This window comes from Pezoporus flaviventris, unplaced genomic scaffold, assembly GCF_033815535.1.
Source record: "Pezoporus flaviventris isolate CSIRO_AGI_PZ_B2104156 unplaced genomic scaffold, CSIRO_AGI_Pfla_v1 ptg000002l, whole genome shotgun sequence".
NCBI classification, from domain to species: domain Eukaryota; kingdom Metazoa; phylum Chordata; class Aves; order Psittaciformes; family Psittacidae; genus Pezoporus; species Pezoporus flaviventris.
In genome coordinates this window covers 22759834-22780014 of record NW_026892550.1, presented here as the reverse complement: position 1 = coordinate 22780014, position 20181 = coordinate 22759834, and the positions used below count along the sequence as shown (strand labels likewise).

At 40.4% G+C, this 20181-nt stretch overlaps 1 protein-coding gene across 4 annotated transcripts in view; it reads left to right on the top strand.

Annotated features, from left to right (window-relative positions):
* The first annotated feature begins 14919 nt into the window (after positions 1 to 14919).
* The window catches only part of ATP8A1 (ATPase phospholipid transporting 8A1), a 114127-nt gene continuing 108865 nt past the window's right edge, over positions 14920 to 20181 (top strand). For 3 of the 4 annotated variants that reach the window (XM_061471686.1, XM_061471703.1, XM_061471696.1), the window contains exon 1: positions 14920 to 15041. In XM_061471686.1, the coding sequence (XP_061327670.1) occupies positions 14993 to 15041 (49 nt within the window). In that variant the 5' untranslated portion in view covers positions 14920 to 14992. Of the gene's footprint in view, positions 15042 to 15167; positions 15566 to 20181 lie in introns of those variants that run through there. The other variant, XM_061471709.1, reaches the window with a different exon arrangement.

Here is a 20181-nt window from a genome sequence, read left to right as displayed (position 1 = left end):
CATACACACAAAAGCCATTTTCTACCCTATTTTGAGGATTAAGACTTTACCCTTCTTCTGACACGGAGACAGAAAAAGCTCTCAGGAACGTGTGAATCTGGAAATAGGGGTGGGGAGCCCAGGCAAGGCAGGGACTGGTCTGGTATGTGCACAGACCTCACTGGGGATGGCAGCTAAACTCTCTGTGCAGGTGCCTTGAGCACAAGGACTGTGCTCATCTTCTATTAATACAATAGTCTGATCACTAAAATAGATTCATCCACACAGCCTTTGTTTTCATTTATTTTATATCCTGAAGGTGGATTGTCAGTTCAGTAGTGAATAGTCTTCCATGGTTAAATCTGTGGCAGAATTATCAAGCACTGTCCACTTACATGTGCTCTCCCATATATTTTCAGAATAATCTAGTCCATTTACATCGTGATGCCATCAGAATAATATTTTTGACAGAGACTCTTCCAGCCACCTCACCTGGCTGTCCCAGAGACAGGCTTTGTGTCAGATCGAACCATCCTTACATCTTTTTACAAGAGGACAATGACAGATTAAGCACACACTAAGAGTAGAGATGTTTCTAGGCTGGACAAAAGGCCAGCTTTTCTCCTAGAAGGAAAGGACTTGGGAAAACTACTGGCTTTTTATCAGCATACTAACTACTAGCATGCAGCTGACAGATGTGTTTGCTTAGAACACTAAGGGTGCACAGGGGCAGTGCGATTGCAGTGCTGCAGTGAAGCAGACCAAACACAGTCAAGTTGCCCTTTGGCCACTCAGCTGTCTGCTGCAGGGAGAGAGTAAAGGACTGCAAAATGAAAAATTGCATCAGGCAGTGGGCATATCCCATTTCACTGCGTAATACAAACTTTTCACTGCATCCCTTTTGCTCCCACTGTAATCAAGGCATAATTTTAGTAAGAAAGGCACTCACCAGAGCACCACATGTTCACTTTAACCATATAAATAGTGGCTTTGAATCAATATACTAGGTATTTCATTGTGAAATAAGAACCAAAATGGGGGGGGGGAATCTATGAAATACATGGACTGGTTTAAAAGGAACGCCAAATACATTGAGCTTTTGAGGACAGCAGCCCTGAGACAGAGTACAAGGTAGGACTAATGTGCCATAAGGCACTTTATGATACTCCAGCCAGCACTTCAAAATCAGCCAAACTTTATTCATCCAAATGAGATTTGTTCAGAACTTTGCCAGAGTGTTCATCAAATAGATTGGTTTTTATCAGGTCACAAACACATTTCAGTTCAATCTTTACATCACTGTCAACATAAGACCTAGATTAAAAATAAAATTTAAAACCTAATGAATTGTTAGAAGGCATGAAAAGAGTCCAGATAAGCTGTGTTTATTTGGTGGCTGACAGAAATTGTTAGTATCTGAGACAAAATGTCTACAGTAGATTTTTAAAACATCAAACATTTTTAATCGATTCATTTCAGAAAACTTGTTAAGTAGAAACACAGATGGGGGTGGTTCTTGTAAACTTAGTGATAAGAAGCAAAATACAGAAACTAAAACAATAATATTTGGTGTTCTAGAAAAGCAGATTTGAAGCCTGTCAAACATCTAACTAAATTAATAAGTACCATAAATAATATGACATGTGCTCCTATAGCATGCAACATTTATCTCCCCAGACAGGATTAACTGAATAATTCATAGGTGCTGTGAAATGGGGAATGAATGAGTTTCCTGTACTAATTCTTATAAAAGTGATTACCAGCATCTCATGGGGTTCCCAGTACTCCCCTTTACGTATCTCTTTCGTAACTGACCACTCACTGCTTTTTTCCTTCTGCGCCATCATTATGCATAGAACATACATGATTGTTGCCAGCTAAGATTTTTTTTCTTTTTCTCTTGCAGTTTATATTATTTTCAAAAATGGTGCAGCATTAAACCAGACATTTGTCTTCCATAGAAATAGGACTTTCATGCACAGGACTCAGATCAAACTCATTTTACAGGAAAAAAAGAATACAAAAAAAAAACATTCTAAAGTTGTTGTTTGGGTCAGAGATTGTACGGAGATGCTCACAACTGCTTCTTTATTAGCTGTCAAATGCAGTTTGTAACAGGTGCTTTTTCACTGCTAAAGCCCCATCCCTAGAATGATTTAATCCCAAAGCCAAGTAAAGATAATGTTTTTGTGGAATCAATGAGAATCTAATTAGCGTATGTGTCTACTTGGGTTTATCTTGACTCTTCTGGCATTAAAAAAGGGATGCAGCTTTCACAGCTTCTGTCTCAGCCTTGTGCAAGCAAACATTCTTGAAACAGTAGAGTTTTGCACTGACCAACACACTTATACCATGCAGTACATTAGCACAACTCTTCAACTTCCCCTTTAGACTGGGCCTGCATCTGCCTTTGCTCTACATGGGTGCCCAAATATCAAATATAGTTTCCACCTTAACAAGGCAGTTGTAGCAGAGGCTACAGTTTTCTTTCCAGGCAGCAACAGACAGTTCCTATTAGAAAGAGGAAGGCTGTAAGAGTGAAAGCACTGGGAGTGAAGCTACTGGCTACACTCACAGAGAGAACCGAGAGCAGGGGAGGGAGCCCACGGGAACCTGAGCAGGTTTGTGTTCCTCTCTGCTCCTTCTCTATGGTAGAAAGGAATCAGTTTCTTTTCATTCCCACATTTTCTTTGGGAAAGAAAAGCAAGGCCAAGATCATGTGCTGAATGCTGAGTCATTGCTTTGATTTATGAGTCTGTTGCAGTTTGTGTTTGATCACTGCATGTTGAGTAACGATTCAACATTGCCAATCATTAGAGTCAACTCATCTCCACAGCTAAAATGGTCTCCATAAATATACAGCAAATGCTTAGTACGACTAAAATAATACACAGTTTTATAGATTTTTATTTTTAAAACTTGTTTTAGTTGTTTTTCTATATTTGCCCCTTTACTAGAGAAGAATGAAAAGTGAGCAACACTATTCATTTGTTCTAAACTAAGAACTTTATAAACGTTACCCAAAGCTATTAACAGCTACATTTTACCAGTAATGAGGCAATTGTGGAAATCACTGCAGGAAATTAAAGGCATTATCTGGAGCTAAATTCATGTCTGCTTTCTAGCTTAGTGAAGAAAACAAGTAAATAAAAAGGGGACGCTGTCAGTAGTACGAATGCATGCCGCTCCTCAATGACAGAGGGTGAAGAACCTAACCAGAAAAGCACCCAGTTTAGCAAAAAATAATTTTCTTTCCTGTTTTTCCTCATATTTGTCTCTGGTAAACTATACTTTCCCCTTAAATCAGCTCTGCATAGAGTTCCATTTGGCTCAAGACCACTCAGTTCTCTGGGTCCTAAGCACAATGCAGCTGTGCCTGGTGTTGCTGAGATATAAATGGATTACCATCTCAGTGGGTTTTAAAGCCACAACTAAGCTTATTAAAACTGAGACATTGCACAAAGGGCATTCAGTTCTATTAATCCTGATCTTTACATTCAGTTTATTCCAGAGCACTGCAGAGAAAAGTGACAAAGTAATTTTTCCGGACCCAAGTTTACAGCAAGTATTTCTTTGAGTAGGAATAGCCTTCTTTTCAGCAGGCTAACATTTAAGAATTAAAAGAATGTATAAAGCAATTTTCTTTTTTTTTTTTTTTTTGGCTTAGAGGAAGCTAATCTTTATATCCTAGCATGCACTAAATCAGCTTGGTAAGAGATACTTGCATTGCTGAAGCTGACAAAAGTTTTGCTGCTGCCGACAATAGATGAACGAGTTAAACTTCACTCACAGTGAACACCGTCCTACATTTCAGAAGCTGAATAATCATTAGCTTTAATTTCCAAACATCTGATGCAATAGTGATTTCACTTGGTAATCTGTATTTTATGATTCTTCTCTCTCAGATAAACATTAGATTAGTTTCATGATGTCTAAATAGATGTTGGTATCTGTAGAGAACTAAAAGAGAAATGAAAAATTGAACACTTAGAGAAAACAGTTTTCTCATTTCCTCTTCAATTTTTCTTTTTTGGGAAAATAGAGCTTTTTTACTTCTCTGAAATCTTACCAACCTTCCACAATATTTGTATGCTGTTACAGATTTACTTATATTTACCATATTTCTGAGGCCAGCAGAATAGGCTATGATGCTGTATTAGCGCTTTATTCATAGTAGGATTTCAGATGAGTCACAGATTTCTGCAGCAGCTGTTGCAGGCCTTGTATTGCCATTAGGCTCTGACTCAGAGAGAGAGATACTGCACTGGTGTACCGTGGCTATAGTCTTAATGATCTCTACAATACAGTAGCCATTCAATGTAGATGATGGGAAGTATCAATGACATCTTGATGCAGAGCATATCCTGAAAGCATAATGCATGCAATATGCACTTCACAGGTTTTGTGACCTTTTCAGAACTTACATGGAAGTTCTGCACTGCAGAAGATGAGGAAATTCTGTATGCAGAAATTTGTGACTGCTGCTGGTCAAAAAAAAAAAAGATTCACTTCCTAGCTCACAATAAGAAAAAAAACAAAAACAAAAAAAAAAAACAAAACAAACACCACTTCCTTGCTCACAGTAAAAAACCAAAACAAAACAAAAAAGAAACACTGCCTTGCTGATGATTAAAACAAACACCACTTCCTTGCTCATGGTAATAAAAATCTGCAGATTCGCTAAGGACCACTAATGTCCATGAGAACTTTCAGAGGTCCTGCTGAAAATCTATACATTCATAATACAGAAGAAAACAGATCCCATGTGATACCAGAAATTTGGTTGGAAGTTTAGCTAGATCTCTGCAGAGGATTAGAAAGCATCTCACACATTCCCAATGCTATCATAAAAGCTACAATTTCTGAGTTCTGAGGAAGAACTATCATCAGCACAGACACAGATAAGACTTGGCATTTTCAGCTTCAATAGCAAGAACTCTGCTAAGCTTCCACCCTTGAGTGATGCCATCTGTACAGAAACATTAAGCCCATCTTTACCTCTGAGGTCTTGTGTTAAACCGACATACTCAGCTACATTCAAATTTAGAGCAGATAACCTGCTACACCTGGGGATAGGTACATAAAGTACAGCCACTTGTTCTAAGTGCTCAGCAAGTAGGACCTGTGATCATCTTGTTTCGGTCAAGTCATCCAGTCAGTTATTAGGCATAACTTTGGATTAATGGAAGATAATTGTATATCTGGCACCTTGTATACCTTTCTAACATTCCACTTGCCAGTCAATGCTTATTTAATTTGATTTCATTCCACTGCCTTTATCTCAGTATATCTGAAATGAATTTGACCTATTAAGATATAAACAAAGTAATAGACAACATGCATACACAGATTTAACAGAATAATAATGTAACAAGTTATGTTTCTGAAAACAGAAATAGAACAGTACATAATTGTTATAGTGTGAAGATACATAAATAAAAAGGGAGGGAAGGAGAATGAGCTAAATCATTTGTTACACTGCTGATTACCAGACTGATATTTTTTGGTATGTCAAACATCTCAAAAATAAAACATGAATTCTCACCTCCTTAACACTGAAGAATGGGCATCTGTCATGTTACATTCACTCCATCTATATTAGGACCTCTATGAGCTTTTCAGAGACTATCATGCTGCATGTTTTCATTTTGCAATGAACCCAGAACAAGGACATTATTTTGTTAAAGGTCATGCAAAGCACCAGCTCAGAACACTCTGTAAGAAAACTATTTCATAAATGCACATGATTAGAATACTTCATAAGGGCCCAATGTTGCAAGGTTTTGAGCACAGGAGCAATGACCTCATTCTCCAGATCCATCTGTATTTATCACCTACATGAAAGAATACACATTGTAAATGCCTACAAAAATATCGACACAACAGATAAATCTATCAAAGACAGAAATCAAAATACTGTTGTTCTGTAATGGTAAATATTACCTCTGTGTGACTAGGTATACACTAGATAAAGTGTGTGCAAACAAAAGTGTAGTTAAACTGCAAGTGAGGTGTTTTAGTTTGTTACATTGGCTGTTCAAAAGCTCCTGAAACAAAATATAGATGAATCTTCTTTATCAAACGTAGTATGGCTGCCTTGCTGTCTAGGTAGTCATAGCTTTTTTCATTGTGACACTGCAGAGCTAAATGAATGCTGAAGATAGACTCTGCTGTATTAGAAAGTAAAATTCCATGTCATGTACATCCAACATGATTACATTCTTCATTAGTAGTAACATTCTTTCAAAGTTTATATAAAATTGCCCTTCTGTCCTTCATCTTTTTTTAATTGTCCCACATTACCTTGCTCTAGAGAGGACAAAAAGAAACTGGACAATGCAACAGTAAGGTCATTGTGGAATAATACTTATTATTATAATAACGATTTACAGCACAACATGTCACTGTTGGGCTTTTTTTTAGTCAGAAGCAGGTTTTTTGTTTGTTTTACTGACTAGACAGTAACATGATGGGTTCAAAACTACTGAAAAAGATCTGGGCAGTATCCTTGCACTCCTAGGGTCAATAGCAAAAGGGACTGTCATGTTCAGCATGTCCAGGATTTCTTTCTGAGCTCTTCCTTTTATTGACGGATGTAGAATATGTCAAAAGAAGGAAGTATGAAAATGAAACTTCTTTAGGAACTTTAGAAAAATGATTTCTGATCAAAGTCTAAACTGGGCAGTGTTTCGAGTGTGTGCTAAAGCCTGTCATAGCCAGCATGCTGTGACTTCTAACTTGTGACAAACTGGCTTTGTAACCTTTATTTTCTACATTTTTAAAGACATTCTAGAGACAAAGATAAAAATTCCATCATGCAGGTTATTTTCACTTTCCATTAAAACTATCAGATTTAAATCTAAACTGTCTGATGCCTTTACTGTCAAAATTATTCTTTTACAGATGGACTAATATCCTCCTGGCATCACTTGCTGAAATGAGCAGTAAACTTCAGGAGTACCCTGACAGTAACAAGTCAAATCTTACCTGTTGCCAGAGTTATTACACATTTGATTATTACCCAAACAGCCCAAGAGTTAGACACTCCTAACCAAGGACTAGAACAAGCACCCACCTCAGTGCTGAACACCAGACGTTTGTTTATGAGTCTGTAGATAGCATGAGCTTCTTGATGTCCTAAAAGCACTGTACTTTGGTAGCTAAAGAAACTTTATCCATTGTTTTAACTCCCAGGCCAGACCTCTCTTCCTCTGATTTACGCAATGTTCCCTTACTCTTATCTTCCTTACCCACAACTATTTCTTGACTTCAGTTCTCAATGCCCTAATCACACTTCACTCTCCTTGGCACATGGTTGAATCCAGAAGTGACACTGAAAAGCACAGAAATTTGATTTTTTTTCTTGGTTTAATGTTAATCTAGTAATGGCCTTCCTGGTACTGGGGAAGACACTGGGAAGAGCCATTACAGGAGAGAATCCTGTTCCGTCCCCATTGTCCTGGAAAACTGTGTAACCTTCAGAGATTTGGCTGTCAAATGCTGACTGTGCTGAGAATGTGAAAGCTCAGATGTTCAGAGTCATGACTCGCCCAGTTTCAGTTGACTTTATTTTCACTTTTTTCTGAGCAATGTCATAAAGCATTCCCCTGATGATGAGGCAGATCCCCTGCATCTCTGCAAAGTCTGCAGTTCCTCAGCTAAACGATCAGTTAACACAGGAGTCCCCCACCACATACTATTTTCTCTCTCTTATAAGGCTATCTGCTCATATTTGGGTGCAGTCATATCAGGGAGAGACCAGAAGGCATGGAGATCTGTCTTCAAGCTCACATCTGCTATACTGCAGGGCAACTGATAGTGCCCATTGCACTGCTACCAGATAGAGTGACACTTGCTCACTCTCTCCAAAACACAGAGCTGACTCATGCACTACATTTCTTTAACAGAATCTATTCCGCTTTGGGTAGATTTCAGATTGATGATGCATTTTTGGTTTATGGTTTCCTTCTCCTTACTAACATTTGAATATTCCTACTACTGCAGCTCCCTGTGGTATCTATACGGGTAGATATTTAAACCTCTTCTAAGTCCTTTGTGTAACTGCCTGGAAAACTGAAAGCATTTATTTTGAAAGAGGTTCCCCTATTCTCTTTCCTTATTCTCCCTGAAACATGTATCTGATCTGATACGAGTATTTTATCTGAAAAGTATCTGCAACTGTTATAAATTTAAACTCCAGGGGCCTTGCTCACCATCCAGTTATTCCATGTTTACAGTGTCACAACATCTTTAAAAAGGGTTAAAGCCAGAATAAAATGGAAGAAAGCAGCAGCAAATTTTACTGTTGCTATCAATACAAAGCCGTATAATTTAAATTTGCATCAATTTCTTAAAGTAATCACTGAACAGAGGGATGAAATGGTCATGCTGTATAATTAAGACCTGTGTACAGGACTTGTCATTGCCCTTTTAGGATTTTCTTAGATGGTCTGCCCTCACATAAGAAACCAATCTCATATGAACATCTGCATTTTGTTTCTCTTCTGTGGTTTTAAAATAGTATTTGCGTAAGTGTGTGATCAGCCACAAAAGTGGCCATCTGGTTGGCCACACTCTTCCTGATCCATTTTCTTCACATGCCAACAATACTTGCTCCTGTGCCATGTTCCTTGTGTGATAAATCTGCTCACCACAATACTATACTGAAAGTACCAGCACAACTCTTTCAGTTTCTGTCTGCTGAGCAATGTGCTTGTGTGTTTTGTCACAGCTTCACAAACATCAAGGGATTCCTGCAGAATGCTACAATAGCCTTGAACCTGCTATGAATGCCAAGTAATCTGCCAAGAGTGCAAATCTTTGCCTCGTTTTCTAGCAGAGTTTTTATGCCAGGCATAGTGTTCTTCCTTCTCATATTTTCTACAGCTGTGAGTGATTATCAAGAGAGTCACATATAGACCTAGATATTCACATTCGCCTTTAGCTGTCTGCTTTTGTATGACTGCTTGTCCTGTTTACCCTGTTGTAGCATATAAAGTCCTGTGGGTACAGCAGATAGGTATTGGCAATCCTGTAACCATCTCTACTGTGGACCTATATCCAGTACTTGAGACCATGGAAGCCCAAGATGGTAGTCATTTCAGCCCAGCCTTGCATGACATTGGACACTGCTGGTGAAAGGCTAAGCACTGCTGTTTGCACTGTTACTGAGGCCAGGACCCCACTGCAGTGGAGCTAGCGCTAGTCAAATGAGTATCAAGAAAGGAACTTTCCTGAAAACAGCTCAAATCATAAATAAATGGAATTAAAGCAGCCAGTAAGTGTTTATGTAAGGTCACACAACAGGGCCCAAGGCACACTCAGAAAAATAATATAGGTATCTCACTTTTTCACATTCCTGTAAAGGTACAAACAAATACGCAATCCCCAAACATATAACCTTTGCTATGTCATGAAGTTACCCTAAAATACATTCGAAAGATAAAAGAAATCTTCCAAAGTTGAGAATTTGGAAGTCATGCGTGTCAACTCCTAAAAAAGTGTATGGCACAATCAAAACAGCAGAGATCCTCAAGTATCTCTTTTCACATAGCCTCTCTCCGTGTCTATATCCATTCTGCTATTCTTATGTGCAAATTGAATTATGGGAAAGCCTATTTCAGGAAAAGATAAAAGAATAACTTCCCTTCTCTCCACATGTAAAAAAAAACCCAAGATATTTCTCAGAAAAGGATAGTGAGGTGGATTTGAAGAAATATTGATACATCCACTTTTGTTGACCAGAATGAATGTTCCTGATTGCACATTTAATACTATCTGTACAGTATTTTCAAGGCCAAACCACAAAACAGAACAAGAACTGACTGTAACTGCATTGCACCATTGTGAACATATCTGTAGGTTAGCTGCTTCCAACTACCACAGTTTCTTTTAGCATGTGAGATCGTATATTTTTAGGAACTAGCCTACCTGATGTGGGCTGTTGTAACAGAACACCTAGGTCTTGTAACACATGGTGTTACAGGATGCACATTAGAGAACTTGCCCTTGCAGATTTCCACTGCCAAACAACTGTGAGTTTAGGTCTGTGCTAAGGAACTATGTATCCCTAAGTCTTTTTCCTCCAGTGCCCTAAATGTGAATCTAACAGTGTATAAAGGAAATTTGAGTAAAGGACATTTAGGCTCAGGTGTAGATCTGGGTCTACAAAGAAAGGATATATGGATGTATCATCTATTTGTTACACCCTGGATCTGCTTTGTTTCTCTGGGTTTTTTTGCTTTCCTATGCTTTTCTTATGCACTCAGACACTGCTACAACAACTGAGTGAGAGAATAACAGGAACACATTCTAGAGTTTCTATAAATCAGCCTAGAGGTTAAATTATCTGATGTGTTTTGTGGTATGTTCTATATGTCTAAACATCCACTTACGGGGTTTGAGGTTTCTTTTATTAATTTGTCTTACCTCAGGGAAGGAGAAGTTTTGTCTTTCATAATCATAAAGGATACACACAATATAAATTTACACTGGTTTGTAAAGATCAAACACATTCTATAATGAAAACTTCACAGCCTGTTTCCAGAGGTGATATATTTTTAAGCCCAAGGGATAGGGTACAGAACAGTTAAGAGCAAAGTACCATTACATGAACAATAGCAAGCAGAAGACAAATTAATTCTTCATACCTTGCAGTGAGATACTGGTAAGTTTATGTGAACATTGGATAGACTTTGCTTCCTTATAGAGTATAGGCTAGTTGATGTATTTGATGTCACACTTGAGAAAACAAAAGATTCTTTGGTTCCTGTTAAATCACACAGAAATTCACTGGGAGTATTTGAAATATCAGCTGAGAAATGCCAAATAATTTAAATAAACTTACTTTAGAGATATATTTATCTGAGAAGATTAAACAAACCTGAGAGATTTTGAAGTTCAGAAAATATCAATGACTGAACATATAATTTCTTAAATAAAACTTCTTTTCACCATTTTAATGGCTTCCAGTAGAATTTCAAAGCACTTTATCTGTTCTGCTCCTAGCGTAGACAGAAGAAGCTTATGCTTAGATATACACATAATGGATTTTAAAATCAGTACACAAAGCCTGCGTTATTCTTTCAGAGGGTCAAAGAAGGTCAAGAAATCAAGAATGTGCTTTTGCTCTTTTGAGCACATTGCTGTTTTAGTCTCCAGCAATACCATACATAGACTTCTAGCTGATAGGAAAATTAGACCCATGTGAGCTAAAATGGTTCCTTCCCTGTACCTTTTTAAATTTTAGATGTAGCTATTTATACAATTTCATTAAGAACTTCCCATGCTATGGGAATATTTAATATATTCAAATACAAAGGTATCAGAATGAGAGTTTAACTGCACAGCCTCCAGTTGCTGCAGTATCTTACGAAGCAGAAAAAGGCATAAGCCAGAAATCCTTTCCAGACAACTCTCGAAAAGAAGCAACAGTTAGTATTAATTTTCCCTTCCACTATTGCATGTAACCAGGCAACCTGTTTTTTGCCATATACCACAAAGAAAAATCCCACCACTTCATATACATTAATAGCATTACAGGAAAAATATAGAGCAAATATTTATATATGTCAAGTTTGTGAAAAATTCAAGCCTGCAGAGCTCGTTTCCCTGTTTATACAAGCATTCATGTTAAAGAGAGTATTTCTTTCTCTGGAAGACTACTACAGTAGACAGTTGGTATATCAGAAATAATGGAAACTTCTCTCTTTAAAGTTCCAATCAAATAAGCATTTATATCATTTGCAAGAACAGATTTTAGTTGGGTTACATACTCTATACCACTGAAAGCCACTAGAGATTAACTAGGGAGATAATATGACCTCATCATAGACTGCCTTGGTCTAACCCATAAAACAATGTAATAGTATATGGGATATCTTTGACATATAAACAGGCTTGTAACCAAGGCCTTTAATAATTTTCTTTTACTAGCTCACCATTTCAACAAGTGATGATCCAGAAACAAATATTGGATTCCCTAAATACAGACCATACTCCCAAGTGTATAAACTGTGCATACTCTCAGCTAAGAAAAACTGCAGAAGCCTTTTCTGACCTGTTTATAGCAAAACAAGACTGGTGGTGTGCAGAAATGGAAACTGCTTCAGTGACACAATCTGTATTTAGCACAGAAGTGAAGGGATGCAGCTCGTACACTTGGTTACCAAAGAAAAGAAATAAATACAAGGGCCAGTCGGTTCTGCTGGCAGATCTTGTAGGGGGAAGGAGGAGAAGATAGAAGCTACTGGGCTTCTGGCATAACACTGAAGGTGGAGGGCATTGTTACGAGATGTAGTAGAGTTTCCAACATTTGGATGACAACTGGATTAACTCTTTGTTGTGCAACTAATGGTTAAACTTTTTAGCTTACCATTGAGGCTTTGTAGAATGAAAACCGGGAAACTGGAGACATTCTTAAGTGATGGTAAGATTTAATAGAACCTTATTCCTTATTTCTTTTCAATCAGTAGACTATAAATTAATAAAGGCTCTTATTTAAAAAAGAAAATAATTGGGTATTAAGCATTCACGATAACTCAGAGTACACAAAAGTTTACCACAAATAAAGCTACCAGTTTTGCTGCTGTGCTACTTTGTGATGCGAACAGTTTCTAAAGCAACTATTCACAATTTTAAATAGCACTTGGCAACACTGGTTTAGTATCTTCTGTACTTAAGTGGGTAAATTTCCAGTTGCCTAAAGATATCAGCAATAACCATGATTTGCCAGGGATCTTAGAGCCAAAAAACCACACTTTAGACATAAAATGTGATTTAAAAGTGTATTTAAATGACAATCCTATTTGTCACCAGCATTGCAGTGATTCAGGGGAAAATGCATGTTGACTGGCATGTATATAAATTTGTAGGGTTTCACAGTCTGGCTGCAGCCTTTTAACAGTAGTGTAGCTGCTATGAATTGCATAAAAAAAAACCCAGACACACACAAGATCCCTTTTCACGAAAGGGCCCTATTTATGCTGGGAGGGTTATATATATGCTGAGTCTCCAAAATGACTGCTTCAGTCAGGCTTCAATGGAATCTCAACAGAAAACTAAAAGCTGCTTCTCACAGAACATAACTTGCATTGGCCAAGCATCTGTCCATGGCCTTCTGACCTACACCGAGTGTTTATTAAAACTGGATGAGCAGTGCATGTTCTTTCCATGCATTTTGGTTTTCCAGTAAAAAAGCACTAAAGATAGTTGTTTCTACAATCTTTGTTTCTGGTTCAGAAAAAAAAACCCACAAACACAAAAACCCAACACAAAGAACACAACCCACACAGATCGCTGCACAGGATGATGCAGAAGAGCATTCCCTTTTGAAAAGGAGTATCCAGCAGGTTTTCTGACCCATGGCTTTTTAAAAAACCCTGCATTTATTTCCCAATGCAGTCTTCTGTGAAGCGAAGTTTTCCTCTTCCCTGGTATCTGAGCTTGGCATTTAAGAAAAATATATTCTTGGGTCACTTTTTTCTCCACGAATAAAGTGCTGCTTGATCAATATACACAGATTAAATTTATGCAATTTTATCAAACAAAAAGACTGACTCTGCTCCTGTTAATACTACATTCATATTGTTTTCTCACAGTACGTATGTATGGTCTGTAAAGAAACCAGCAGCAATCTCACACCCGTAATCTCTGTATTTTCTGTGGGGGACAATAGTGGCCTTTAGCGAACGTATGCCTCAAATCCTCTCAACATTCGTAAGACAATAGTAGCTTTATTCTATTCCACACCCTCTTTCGTCCTCTCGGCAGTCAGTATGCTTTACGCCTGACTGAAATGGATGCAAAATACAATTACGCCAAGACAACCTACCTCTAAATCCTATCACCTTTCCTATTTTCCTCTCCATCCCGTTTGTACGGTGGCTGTTTTGATCGAGACATAGGGACAAGATTGCTCAGCCTGTTGCAGTCGCCCGAGTGTCACGCTTAACAGCCTGGAAACAGAACTGCCGCCCCTGCTTCAGCCCGACGCGCCTGCAACTGGGACCTCCTCTCTACCAGCCCACACAGGAGGAGAGCTGGGCTTCACTCTGACTCAGGCTGTCAAACTGCGGCACTCCGACTAAGGAGAGGTTAAAAATAAAAAGCTGGGCAACAGTTTGAAAGCTGCCTGTCACACGGAGAGCGGCTCCGACCCTCTCCCCCTGAATGAGGGACTTAGACCAATGTTTCATGTTGCCCCACCGGACGAAGGCCTCCCGGCCCCCACCGCTCCCCTCCGTTTCATCTACACCTCGCTAAACTATGGAAGAGATCAAAGAACGGAGGAGTCCGCCCCGCAGATTACAAGGCTGGGCAGCTCTGCACACTCCCCGGCCCAGCCTGCTGCTCGCCGCTCCCCTCCCTTCTGCGACCTCCCCAACCCGGCCGCTGTCTGCCCCAGCCGCCCTGACAAGCATCGCCGCCCCTACCAGCCCACCTCGCCCCGCCCGGCGCCCCACCGCTTCCCGCCCCGCCGAGGCCGAGCTCTGCCGGAGTCGGCAGCCGTGCCTTCTCGAAGCGGCCCCCGCCGTCTCCTAGCGCCGGGCAGTGGCTCTGTGCTCGGCACGTTCCATTTCCCCCGCGACACGGGGTGAGGGGCACATCGGATACCCCTTACTCGCTCTGGAACGGGACATAAACCGCTCGCAGTGCCGGTGCCCGGTTCGGCGCAACGGCCCCACAAGGCCGAGCCAGTGCGCACGGGAGATGGTGAAGGGACGAGGAAGCGTGTGGGGGGCGGAGTTGGTAGGTTCCGGAGGGGGCAGGCGGGCGCGGAGGGCTGGCGACGCAGCTGTCACTGAGGAGCGGCGCCGCCAGCGGAGGGAGGCGCAGCTGGGGCGCGGATCTTCGCCTCTCGCTGCTGGAAGATCCGCCGCTCCCGGGACCCGCCGCCCTCGTCCCGGGCCCCTCCGCCCTCGTCTCGGGCCCCTCCGCAGCGCGGGGCGCTCTCTGGCGTGCGGCAGGTGCAGGAGGTGCGGGCGGCCGCGCCACAACTCCCCGCCCGGCGGCGATGCCGGCGGTGCAGAAAACGGTGTCCGACATCCGCTCCCGCGCAGAGGGTAAGTGCTGCTTGGTGCCCGCCGCTCCCCGCCCACAGGGAGGCACGGAGGAGCCTGCCCGGCGCTCCGCGACCCTCCGAGGCGAGGTGTGCGCCGTCTGGCCGGGAGCGGATGGCGGGAAGGCGAGGCGGCGGGAGCCGGTGCTGCAACTCCGCCCGCCTTACACCGCGGCCTCCGGTCGTGCTATGACCCCTCATGCTACGGCGGCGGGCGCTTACCGCGACCGGGTATCGACCCCACCGGTGGGGAGGGAGCGGTGGTGGTGCTGGTGGTTCTTAGGCGGTCGTGTGTGCATGGCTGCCCGTTGTCTGCTGGGGTGGCGAGTCCCTGGGCAGCGGTTTGCGCGTCGGCGGTGGCAACATTAAGGGGCGAGCCGTTGTTTTCTTCCTACCGGTGTGTCTGGCTACACGGTCTGCCGGCCCCAAGAGGCGAGGCGGGAGGCGGCAGTGGCTCGTGACCGGGTATATGTGTCCAGGGATATTCGTCCTAGGAATAAGCTGACACATCTCTTTTATATGTAATGTGTACGTGCACGCTGATCATCAGAAATAAGCGTTTCTGGTACAGGGAGCGTGCCTGAAAGCTTCAGACCTTGCTGCTTTTTTATACCTAACCTAAGGGGTTAGGATTGCTTAAGCCTTCAGATAACAGTGTGTCAAGGGCTGCCTTGTGAAAAGAATCACTGCAGTGAAATGGTACTAAAATAAAATGTATTGCATGTGAAAGTAAAAGCTGAAGACCGTGAAAGCAGAGCAGTAGTCTGTTGGGGCAGGTTATAATTTTCAGTGGCTGTAGGCAACGATGGCAGTGTCACTGTGGTGACGCATACTTCTCGGGGCAGGTAGGCAGGTTTTATCCCTTTGTCTGAAAGTTTTTGCACTTGAAACCATTACGTCAGGTTGGTTCTTTTCTGGCTTTGTTTAGCTATATAGGGAGATAGAAACTTTCTCGTTGTACCTTTCTTCCTTCTTCCAAACAAAGGACGTTTATTTATGTACTTGTGCTAGGAAGAGCGTGAAGAAACGTAGATTGGAAGTAGGCTGTTATCTTGAGGTTCTTTTGTGTTACAAGCCTTCCAAGGTTTGTAGGAGGTCTGGCTCTACCTAGGTAATATTAGCTGGCCAAGAAATAGAAGAATGCATCTTTATTAGAAAAGAAGAAGCTACCTCCATCTAGGAGCACTTTTGAAATGCTGTTACAACCAAAGCAGCTGTGCTGCTCCACCCACAGTGATTAGTAGATGCTTATAATGGGGCTAGTTAAATGTCCAAATTTTCAGAGCTTAATTTCAGTTCTTTTCCAGTTAGTCTTTTTCCAGACAGTTGGGTTTCATTGCAAGCTTAGCACAAATAAATTGGCGCCATTGATGCTCTCTTTAAAGTGATCTAATTAAAAGAATCTTGATGATTATTAAATGAACAAATGTGGTGTTTCCTAAAGGTAAACGTCTGTCTGAGATGTGGAGATGCAGTAAAAGCTGGGGGGTTGGGGAGAAGTCTGTCTTATTTAGTCTGTCTTATTTGAATAGGCTGGATGACGGTAAAACAGCTGAATACAGGGTTTAAGAGGCTTCTCAAAAATACTTTAAGACTGAAAGTAGATGTGAAACATTTTAAGAAACATAACTTTTGGAAAATGACATGATTATTTTTCGTCATAACAGTGGAGTTATTGACTCACACTATACTACTCTAAGAAAAATCATTTAGAAACTTTTACCATTTTCTTAATGCTACACTAGTTGGTTTTATTCATATTCAGTTAAATCTATTTATGCTCAGTTCATTCACAGTGAAGCCGTTGTTGATGAGTATTGATGAGTCTTTTAATTCCTTTTTTTTCTTTTTGAGATAAATGGCTTCCAAGTCTAGGTAGTCCACACTATATATAGCTGGTGTTTCTAAACAGTTCTTTATAAGTAAGTGTTACTACTCTCTAAAAAAAGAGAACTCCAGAGTTCTGCAGTGTGGGTCTCATCCCTAGCATTTAACAGTGACATAAAGGGACTTTTAAACTCTAGCTCTGCCCATCACACAAGTCTCTTTGATAAGCATGTAATAAGCACTGTGCAACATGATGATAAGGCTGCCTTCAGAGACCTCCACTGAAGTCGGACCTGCAGTGCAGAGTTGTTACTGGCATGGTCCCTCTATGTTCTTTGGAAGTTACTGGTAATTCTGTAATCACATACAGCAGCTTCCGTGAATGCTGTTACAGCATGGACCCATTCCTTTGAGTACTTTAAGACTTGTGGGGATCTGATAGACAAACTTAATATTACTTCCCTTAATCTAGAGTTTTTGTAATGTGTCTTTGGAATTAAAACCTCTTTTTTTTTTTTCTCTCTCTTGTCAACTGCAGTATCTATTTTCTGCTTCAGACATCTTTTCCATGGATCATGAGGTACCTTATCAGGCTGGACTGTCTTGACATCATCTCTGAACTAAGCTCTCTGTGAAGAGATAGTAATACTGTTATTAGAGAAGATCGGCTGTTGTGCTCAGATGAAATAAAGCAAGTCAGAACTGTCAAAATGATGCACATATGTATTCCCAAGAATTGGTTGACAGTTGCACAGAATTGATGCTAAAGGTAGTAAATTATTACAAAATAAAAATTGTATGTGTTTTAACATCTGTAAGACAACATGTTCAGGTTCTTGTGCTCTTCATGGCAAATGAAGAATAACCAGAAACACTTACAGCCTTTTTTAAATAGATCTTCTTGTGCCTACCACCCCTGTTGCAAAGAACACCCTGCAGTTCATCATAAGCTTAGGAAATGCCACGGTTCTGAAGTGGTATGTGTATCAATAAAGTCTGGCTCAAGGTGTGAAAGATGTGGCCCTCCTAAAAAAAAAAAATTAGGCTATTACTACATGCTTTTTCACCACCAGTAACTTTAATTTAAAACTATACCTGGGCTTCAGAAACTTGGTGCTGTGGTACTCACATTGGTGTCATGTATTCTGCAGTTGCAAAACAGATGGGGAATCTTTGAGTTGTGTAGCTGACATCTAGCTTCATTAAATACAGTAATTAACTATGGTTATTTTAGCTATATGTAGCTGCACAGTTGATATATGCATCTATTAAATAATATGAAATAGAATCATTCAAAGCATTTAATTTCTTTTAAGAGGGTTTAGGAGAGTGGAATTGTGGTAGTTCTTACGGTGTTGTCTGAAGATTGAAGCATTAATGGTTTTCTTCCATGTGTTGATGGAGTTCAGTTAATTCTATTAGGTCATCAAGAAGGGATAAGAGATTTCAGGGTGCTGTGGTGCTGACTACCAACAAAAGTAGACAATAACTTGTTCTTCATATTAGTGGAGGTAAATGCCTGTATGAAAACTAGGTGAAGCTGAACTTGTGCAAGATGAGATGACTTTCACAGGAAGAGGGAAAGAGTTTTAAAATTCTGTAGCAGTCATCAGATAGTCTTTGGCAGATCATCTGTTTTTTTTAATGCCTAATATGTCCTTTGGTGTTTCTACTCATGGACTGTAGAATTATGTAGCATTTTACCAGATGTAATGCTCACAGTCACTTGTGACTGTTTTTATTTCTGCCAAGTCTGTTTTGCAGACTCACAGTGGTTCGCAGTGGGAAAAACACATGGTCTAGTTCTAGTGCAAGCTTGGCCATCTCAGCAGTACCAGCAAGTTCAAGCAGGTCATTCCAGTTCCCTTTTGTGCTCTGACTCCTCAGAACAGACTGATTGGTCAGGTTCCCAGTGCGTGTTCTGTCATTGAAGGTCATTAACAGCATTACAACGAATAAAGGTACCTTCTTTTCATACTGATTCCCTCTTCAAACTGTGCTGCATTCTTCAGGAATATGAGCTAGCAGACTTACAGTTCTGGTTTTGGCTGGGATAGAGTTAATTTTCTTCCTAGTAGCTGGTACAAGTCAGTGTTTTGGATTTAGGATGAGAATAATGTTGATAACACACTGATGCTTTAGTTGTTGCTGAGCACTGCTGGAATGGAGTCAAGGACTTTTCCACTTCTCATACTGCTATGCCAGCAAGTAGGTTAGGGGTGCACAAGAAGCTGAACAACAAAACTGGGGGGGAGTTGACTGGTGGGTGGCTGGGCATTGGTCAGTGGGTGGTGAGCAATTGTGCATCATTTGTTTTGTATAGTCGTTTATTTTGTTATTATTATTTTTCCTTCTTTTTCTGCTCTGCTAAACTGTCTTTATCTCAACCCACAAGTTCCACCTCTTTTCCAATTTTCTCCCCCATCGCACCTGGGAGCAGAGATGGGAAGTGAGCAAATGGCTGTGTGGTGACTAGCTGCCCGTCAGGTTAAACCACAACACTTACTCATGTAAGAGGTTGTTGGCTACAGCACCAGCTTTTAAAGCTTTTGAATGCTGTGCTTTAAGAATTAAAAAAAAAATAATTATTATTAAGGGAAGTGAATCAAAATAATTCTGAGTTGAGTGTTTTGTTTCATTCCCTTTCTTTCTGTATTGCAGTTTATCAGTATGTATCTTTATCCATTTCTTACAATGAAAGTGAGACTGCTTTAAGGAATGAAAGCAGTCTCTTCTCTTTCTTTGGAGCCGTTAAACTACGTTACCTAAAGGAAAAGTTGGATATGTGGAAAATATTTGGATAATGTTACTCTTTAGAATTTATTGTTGTTACTTTTTAGTCAAAACTGGTTTAGGAACAGTTTCTGCAAACAAAGCTGCTTCTTGGAAATTTACTAGAAGGAAAATACAGTCTTTGGTGGGTTCTCTTGTTGAAGAAAGCTCAAATTGATTACTTGGGGGCTTTGCTTCATTGGCTGCTTATTTATTTGGGCTTTGTTATTGTTGAAAGTTATTTTTACTGGCAAAACTGAAAATATGTATTCTGTGCAAAACACATTTTTTCAGGTACAGCTTGTACCCTGGGAAGTAACTACCCAGTCTCCATATTCTCAGAATTCACAGCAATTCTGTTTTCAATGTTTTCTTGACTTTTCCCACTCTTGCATAAAATTTGCTTCCATTCTTTAATTTTGAAGAGATTAAAAGAAATCCTGAACCAAAACCTCAGTTATTGAGTGACTTTGAATGAAATTTGTGGTGTTTTGTTCTTATCTTGTATCTTATGGATAAGGACAATAAGATTCTGTGTTCCACTA